The sequence below is a fragment of the Topomyia yanbarensis genome, chromosome 3 (assembly GCF_030247195.1).
Source record: "Topomyia yanbarensis strain Yona2022 chromosome 3, ASM3024719v1, whole genome shotgun sequence".
Taxonomy (NCBI): Eukaryota; Metazoa; Arthropoda; class Insecta; order Diptera; family Culicidae; genus Topomyia; species Topomyia yanbarensis.
This window is the reverse complement of record NC_080672.1, coordinates 84,682,601-84,691,111: the sequence shown is the minus strand read 5'-3', so window position 1 is coordinate 84,691,111 and position 8,511 is coordinate 84,682,601. Positions and strand designations below refer to the sequence as shown.

Sequence of the window (8,511 nt, the reverse complement as noted above, 5' to 3'; positions counted from 1 at the left end):
TCGTGAATAAAAAATTCTGGAACATTCACGTTTTTACGATACGAAAACAGGACTATGATTTTCACAGGACAGGACTATTCGATTTTCTATACGTGAACTAGTTCACAACTTTATGATCAGTTGACTCATGATGTTATTCATAGATTTAGGCTCATTAGTTCGCAAAATCAAAACATTGTGGATATTTTCTCGTGATCTATTTCACGAAACTCAGAATTTTATTCATGAATCCATTCAATCCTCGTCAACTAAATCATAATGCCTAATACATTAGTCACGACTTACTATTTGCGCTCCTAAAATAGTTCACAAAATTATGAAATATTATTCATCTATTCGTGAACTCGTTCATGATTCCTAGTATAATAGTTACGACTGACCTTGCGTGCCCGTGAAATAAATCACAAAATTATAAAATGTTATTAATGTCGTGAACTGGTTCATTTTGTCTAGTATAATAGTCACAAGTTATCATTCGTGCTTGTGAAATAGTTCACAAAGCCATCAAATATTAGTCATGTAATCGTAAACAGCTTCAGTATTCCTAATGTATTAGTCACGATTCAAAATCCGTGCTCGTGAAATGGTTCCCAAGTTCATTACATATCATTCTTGTATTCGTGAACTGGTTCAGGATTTCTAGTCACGATCTATTTTGCGTGAAGATATCCCTAATTATATTCAATTTCATGCAACATAGTATTGAAATTTTCACGTGAACTAATTTCAAAAAATTTAGAGTGTTAGTCGTGGAATCATTCTTGTTGCGTGCACTTTTTCATGAAATATCCAGCTGCTAGCGACCAAGAATAGGTTCAGTGTGATGTTTGGATAGAAAACGCAAACTGCGCTGAGCGCCACAAATCGTGTCCGTGATATAGTTTACAGAACAAGATACTGCGAATCAGTCACACTTTTATGATCCAGTTCACCTTGTCACGTTATTCCGAGTAACAACATAAACATAACATAAACATAACATAAACATAACATAAACATAACATAAACATAACATAAACATAACATAAACATAACATAAACATAACCCGCCATGGAATCGAATTTTGGATAAATGAGAAAGGCACAATAGGGATCTTTAATTTGGAAAAATTGTGCCAGTTTTTCATAAGTATTGGTAGCGGGTGTCCTTACGAGTACACTCATATCATTTTTAAACCTTAATTATTCTTTTATGATTTTTAAATTTAAAAAAACCAAATTAAACTCAACCAGCAAACTGACAGTTGTCCTACTAAATGACGTATCTGCAATTATCTCGTTCGCCTCATTGTTAACCGGGACAGCACCCCACACAGCATGATCTGGTACTTTGTCAATCCGCTAGCAACCTGCCATCCCAAGTTTCATCTGCAAACTATGGTAGATCTGATAAGGCAACCTATAGGGTCGTGCAAGTCGCATGGGTTTGGATGTGTTATTGTCCTAAAAGGAAACAAACTAAAAAATGTTTTTTTCAATAGTTTCGGGACAAAAAATTGAAAAAGGACTGAGATATTAACTCACGGTACTAATCTGCATCAGAATATGCCTTAACCCGCACACCCCTAAAGATCCCTATTGCAAGATATTTGAATTTAAGTTGGATTTATTTAATTTTGTGTATACCTCCATCAACTCAAAACTACCCAGTGAGCCAATTTTCTGGCAGAGACCGCTCTGCTAGATTTCTGTAAGTCTTGGTTTGTCAGCCCTGTCAGATTTCTGTGCATATCCTGTCGGGTTAGTTGAGCTAGGGCGAACTCGGATTCGCTCGCGTTTTCTGGAAAATTTTGACAGGAACCGAGCTAAACCCTGGCATAACTCGGACATAAACGGTGCAAAGATCCTGGCAATTCCTACCTGGTAGAATTTAGCACGAATCGAGCAAAACATCTGACAAAGATGTGGCAGGAAGCGCGCAGAGATCTTGGCCGTACATTTCTGACTCGATTCTGGATAAAAGTGAGCAGCATCGGTTGGCTTAACCGTTTCTGTCAGAAACGGTTGTTGCATTTGAGCGAATTCGTTGCCAGAATTCTCGCACAAATCGCGCAAAATGCTCACAGAAACTCTGCCAGCATCAATTTCGCTTTGCTCAACTTTTGCTAACTTTCTGCTTGCCACGCTGACCGGGATACCTTATTCCACGCGACGTGACAAATTTGTTCCAATTTTACGTCAGAATGGTACAGCGCCTGATTGGTTGATTCTGACTTTTTGTACCGTACGCAATGTTACTGCAGGGATAGCGAAATGATGTTTGACAGTGTTGCTATATTTATAGGAAAAGATTGTCATTACTTTTGGCAACTAAAATTATTATCGATAAAAATTAAAAATGAATAAATTGAACGGAAATTGTGCGGCAAAGTGAAACAAGTATTTATCGTGCATTTACCGTATACGTGGTTGACTAACTTTAACAAAAATAAGACAGAAACCACACTATAATCTAAAATTTTTCCGAAAATGGCTTCAAACCATACTACACATAGAAAAAAATATTGTTAAAAATAAGAGTTTTTCACTCTTAGCAAAAAAACAACCAACGCATACTCTTAGTTTGAAAATAAAACATTGATTTTGATTACTATCCTTCATTTGCTTAAAAGAAAAACTTTTATTTTGATTATTATTCTTGATTAATTTAAAAATTTTACTTTCAACCCAATGGGACCCTAATAAAAAAATATTATACACGAACATTAACCCACATAGTCCAACGATTCCACATATGGTTTGGATGAACGCTGAACAGGTCGTTATACTATGTTCACACTAAAGAGTTCAAACAAGTTATAATAATTAGCAACAAGAAAAATGTCATCAATATAGCGTTAAAACAATGATAAGATGTTTATTAGGGTAGGCGTTTGTTGTTTTTTGCTACGAGCGGAACATTCTTACTGTTACCAATAATTTTTTTTCTGTGTGTAAACACTCATGACGTGGAAAAACGGTGCCTTAATCAATATAGTGGATTCAAGATACAAAATATTGCCGTAACTATATTTTCATTAATAAAAATAGCAACACTGTTCGGAAGATTTCGGCAGAGTGAAAATGTGCGTAAAAAGAATATCGAAGGAAAAATAAGAAGCCGATTGTCACATCTTGTCTTAGATTCCACGGAAGACCTCGATTGAGTGGAATCTATATGTTGGTTTTTGACAACACTAATAAGTGCAAAAACAACGCAAAACTCAAAAGTACCTAAATTTAAGTGAAAAGAACAAGTTTTTAGGTTGTTTTATTTTTGTGAGTTCATTTAGAACAGCATCGCCGATCGTCGTATTGCGATTTAGGCCCTAATGAAAGATCTGTATCGAATTCAAAATAAAATGCATCCACTACAAAGCTAGCAACCACGATGCCCGCCTCTGATTGCAGCCCGCCTCGTGTCTTTCAATGTTTGTTTCATCGGGCAAGCCCAATTCGAATTCTTCAAGTTTGATATTTTGCTAACATGTCGGCAAACGCCGATAAAGAGAAAAATTCAACCAAAATGGTACGTTTTTGCGATATTTTCCAAAGGGAAAACATTTCCAACGGATAGTGCGAGTGTCGGTGAATCGTTTGTGATAGTTTTTCCGTGTGAAAGAAGAACCGTACACGAACTGGCAAGATTTTGAAAAACCCATTCGGCTAGATACGCATCTTTTTCCGATGGCGTTGTGTTTGTTTTTAGTTCTCACTTTTACTTTACCATGGCAGTATGAATGTCAATCGCACACAGATTCGCGATTTTCTTTTGCAATTTAATACCCAAATTAAAACGGCTGATAGCATTATATGCAATTGAAGGATGTATTTTTCGCGAGTAGCCATACATTAGTCGAGATTTTTTTGCGAGTTAAAACGGGAAAACGCGTGATTACATTTTCATCCCCCTAGTGCGAATATGTGTGAGTTTGTGTCGTGGATAATTTTTGCGTTTCTACTGTGTTCATACGGTACAAGAGATGTACACACCGATGCAACGCGGCGAGAGGCACGCACATCAACGAACCTATTTTCCGCTTAGCGATCCAAACCTGCTAAGGTTGGGGGTCATACATGAACACCGTCATTCGACGTTGTTAAAAATGTACTGTTAATCCTAATCATCCTGCATGACTCCTTCACTTGATAACAAATCGTATTTTTTTTATCAGATGATACCTTGTTCGATCGCACCGAACCGGTTCGGCTCTCACACATACTTTTGTTTAACACTGTTGATTTGATTATCTTTCATATAGGCCGAAGATCGTGAGGAAAAGAAAGCCACCAGCCCCACTGACAAGGAGGATCCCAAGGTAGAGGCCACTGCTGCCGCTGATAAGAAGAAGGTCGACGAAGTTGAAGATGGTAACGGTGAAGCCAGCGGCAAGGAAGCCGCATCATCTGCTGACGACGAAAAAGGTGAGTAGTGAGATGCGATTCCTCAGCCTCGCGCTTGATCCATTGGAGCGGAGTTAGTGCTTGAAACCATGCAACGGAAATGGTTTGCAATGAAAAATGCGCGACCGTTGTACGCATTATTATGCCATGTTCTGTGGGATTCTCTATATACATGGGACGATTTTGCGTAGAGCAGAAGTGTGATAAAAACAGGTATTTTTTATTAAGAATACTACGCAAAATCAGTCAGTGTCATGTGGAAAAAATATGTATGTTGAAAAACTTCGCTAAAAAAACTACTGGTTTAGCAACTGTAAATTGACATTGAAAACAAAAGAGAATTAAATATTTTACACGTTATCGTAAGCTGGTAAAAATAGTAGCTAAATAAAATTCAGATACAAATGCACTGTCAGAAGACCAAGGACGTCTTTAGAAATATTAACATATTTCCGTTGTAGTCTAAATAGATAATGATATATGCTAGTCTACTCAAAATTTGATAGTTGAAATTGGGAAAAGTTCCATAGGAACTGATCCGGATAAAATTGCAATTTTAAATTAACTCACACTTAACTTTATACCAGGTTTAATATTAAAGTTATTTTCTATAATCGGTTTTCAGCAGAAGACAAGCCCAAATCCAAGAATGCAGTAGCAGAAGATAAGAGCGCTGCCGAAGAGGAAGATGGCGAAGCGGAGGATGAAGAAGCGGAAGCTGATGAGGAAGACGAGCCAGAAGAGGAGGAGGAGGAGGACGATGAAGCAGATTCTCCTGCCAAATCGAAACCAGCAAAGGTAGCCAGTAAGGAAGCGGCTGTTAGCAAAGAAAAGCCCAAACCAGAACCGAAAGTTGCCGCCAAGAACGGCGAGAAAAAACCCTCTCCAACCGGTAAACCATTGGGGGCCATCGCTTTGATCGATGCCAACATCGCCAAGACCAAGATGGAAGCTCTGCAAACGCTACATGTGTTCATCTTCGAGAAGGAAGGTAAAGCTCCGTTTATGAAGAAAAATTTGAAAAAATTCGATGGTTTCGAGTTTGATGCTGATTCAGATCAGTACAAGAAACGTTTGCAGGCGGCTGAGAAGATAGATGCAAAGAAACTTGCTCAAACTGCCGAGATTCTTGAATTGGACACTAAGGGATCCAAGGAGGAGCTCGCTGAACGCATTTTCAAGTTTCTACTTAAACCGGACGGCGATGAAGAGCTGCCTGAGGAAGAGGCTGACGAAGAGGAAGCTGATGACGCAGCCGAGGAAGAGGAGGAAGCCAGTGAAGAGGAAAAGAAGAAACCTGCAAAACGCCCCGCACCTCCCTCTGGTAGGGGTCGTGAGACTTCCAAGGGTGGTTCGGGTGGTAGACCAAAGCGGGCTACCGCTGGACGAGGTTATCAAGGTATGGTCTTCGGAATAGTTCTGTTTAAATTTATATCTGCTTATTGGACTGATTTTTCTTATTACTAACATTCTATTTGCCGATTCTAATATCTGTCAGAATTCCTAAATACGCTTCTGTTCGATAATTGTAGATAATTCCTTATATGTAGATTACACCAGTTCCGAGGAAGAAGAGCGGGTGGTTAAACCGAGGGGACGTCGCCGTAACGATTCCGACAGTGGATCTGACGTGAGTAGTGTTTAACCATGACGCGAAGTTTCGCATCCTTTGCAACGAATAATAATAATTGATTTTCCGCGTTGAAACAGTATAATCCCTCGGCTGGCTCAGATTCCGATGCCGGCAAACGAAGGTCCGCACGTGCGCCGGTACGCGGAAGTCGTGTATCAGCTCGAAGCCGGCGTAAGCAGTCAAGCGAAGAGGAAGAGTCCGACCCAAGTCCAAGCGATGATGAATTCAGCGATGTAAGATAGTTTGAAAAGTGACCGCGTCCGTATGTAGTAATATTTCAGGTTTTTTTGCTTTCGTAACAGGACGAACCGAAGAAGAAACAGGCAAAACCAGCCGCCCGAGGACGGGGACGTCCGGCTGGTCGAGTGGCAGCTGCTAAGGCTCCGGTTCGCAAACGGAAGGCCGAAACTGAAAGTGAAGACGAAGAGAATTCTGTGGCAGAGAGCGAGGATAGCGAGAAACCACAACAGAAAAAGCCCCCGGCCAAGAGCAGTAAGGCTGTAGACAACAGTAAAGCGAAAAATGCTACCCCGGCCAAAGGTGAGTGCTGTTTTGGTTTAGCAAATTTAATACATAATCGTAATATTTGCTTTAAATATTTACGCAGGCCGAGGAAGACCGAAGCGAGAAATGCCAGCCAAGAAATCGAAACGGGACCAAAGCTCCGACGAAGAAGAGGACGAAGAGGAACCCGAGCAGGACGAGAATGAATCCGAGGAGGATGAGAAGCCTCTAAAGAAGACCGAGAAGGAGGAAAAAAAGAGCAAGGAATCAAAGGAAAAGGATTCGGCTGCACCTCCCAGTGTGAGTATGCAACCAGTCTGATCGGTAGAGCCAGATATTAATATGTCGAACTGTTTATCCAGGAGGACGATATCAAAGAATTCCTCAAAGAAATCCTCGAGGAAGCCAACCTGGAGGAGATCACCATGAAAACGGTGTGTAAAAAAGTGTACGCCAAGTATCCGGACCATGATCTGTCGCATAAGAAAGATTTCATTAAGGCAACAGTCAAATCTGTAAGTTTACATGATCTTCGTCTCGCAAACGAATGCTAATCAACTCATTCTATGTTGCAGCTAATATCGACGTAAGGAATCCAATGTGTGAGGATTTAAGTTTTTCGCAAATTTATGCACGTTTTATCACCTTCAAGAAATAACTAACATTTTACAGTGGATATGATTAGAACATACTGTAACGTGATTCTAGCACGTATTTAAAGTGTCGTTCGACGACAGTCAGTGACAGGGCAAACAGTTGACCTACACGCAATTGGGAGCTGCGAGGGAGTGCAGTAGTCAAATCAAATTAAGCAGAGTATAAACAAGTTTGATCAGTACCCCCCCCCCCCCCTTGAGCAGATGCAAAACCATTGAACAAGGAACAACCTTCAGTTAAACTTAGATTCTAAGCAACAAGAGCAGTTTATCAGAAAGGTAAGGCTAGGTATCATTCATGCTAATTTACACACATTTGATACATCTAAACGAAACTTACACAATTTACAACACAAAAACGTGAGAGACGGTTTTCTGTCCAGAAGTACAAAATTCCGAATCACGTCAAAGAATTTTATACCTCTGGGACATGTTGCGATTTTTTTTCTTTTTGAACAATGTTTTTGTTTTTTTTTTATTAGTTGTAGACTATTGTTACGTGCATAACAAAATTCAATTCTCTTTTCCTCGCTATCGAACGAAAGCGTAGTCTACGAAAGTTTATTGATATTTTTAGTCTTTCAATGCTACCGAAGTTTAGACTACCCTTTTGCAGGATGAACGTTTATTTCGCACCATGTAAGTGTAAAATCCAACGACAAAACAAAAGTCGGAGAGTATTGATTCGGAAAATTGTAAATGCTAAGCAAAACAAATTATATAGGACAATTTCTCGGACCCAAAATTCACCCAGTTTCGGCCTCAAAAAAAAACAGGATTGCAGTATAACCGAAATCGTAAGCTTATAGAATTTTGAATTATAGCCAGAGTCGAATCAACAACACAAAATTATGATGAGATTTAAAATAACGACAGAGAAAAGAACGATAACAAAAACAAAACCTATGTCGTGTTGGGATGACAGATAACAGTTCTTTTTATAACGAGAGTAATGTAATGAAAGTAAATGCTATAAATTGCAGTGTTTAATATAATGATGCATACAGACAGGAAGGTAGGAGAAACATTCAGAAATATTCAGATAAAAATAAACTATGATTACTAGGTGGAATAATACTGTGCTTATTTCATGAGAAAAGAAATGTTTTAACCATTCCCATCACAATGTACGAAATGTATATGTGTACACAGTGCAGAGTGCGGTTTAGATGCTGTTGCTTTGATTGCTTGGTCACGACAGAAAATTGTCTCATGCTGAAATTGATTGGAAATTCGACGTCATGAAAACATGGATATCAGAGTGGCATAAGCGAAACGTAAGTTAAGCAATTTATTATGTTTAATTCATCTAATTAATGAGTTGAATGTTTTTCA

General features: G+C 39.1%; 1 protein-coding gene across 3 annotated transcripts; it reads left to right on the top strand.

Annotated features, from left to right (window-relative positions):
• Positions 1–3,406: 3,406 nt before the first annotated feature.
• Positions 3,407–8,251, top strand: LOC131688652 (protein DEK). 3 transcript variants are annotated; one of them, XM_058973065.1, is made up of 9 exons: positions 3,407–3,508; positions 4,242–4,404; positions 5,012–5,782; positions 5,916–6,013; positions 6,094–6,249; positions 6,319–6,556; positions 6,624–6,820; positions 6,883–7,035; positions 7,096–8,251. In XM_058973065.1, exons 1-9 carry the CDS (start codon positions 3,467–3,469, stop codon positions 7,108–7,110), a joined length of 1,833 nt encoding a protein of 610 aa, XP_058829048.1. In that variant the 5' UTR covers positions 3,407–3,466; the 3' UTR covers positions 7,111–8,251. The 3 variants fall into 3 exon arrangements, with proteins under 3 accessions (XP_058829048.1, XP_058829049.1, XP_058829047.1); XM_058973066.1 differs by having other exon boundaries at positions 5,009–5,782; positions 5,934–6,013; XM_058973064.1 differs by having other exon boundaries at positions 5,009–5,782.
• Positions 8,252–8,511: the final 260 nt, after the last annotated feature.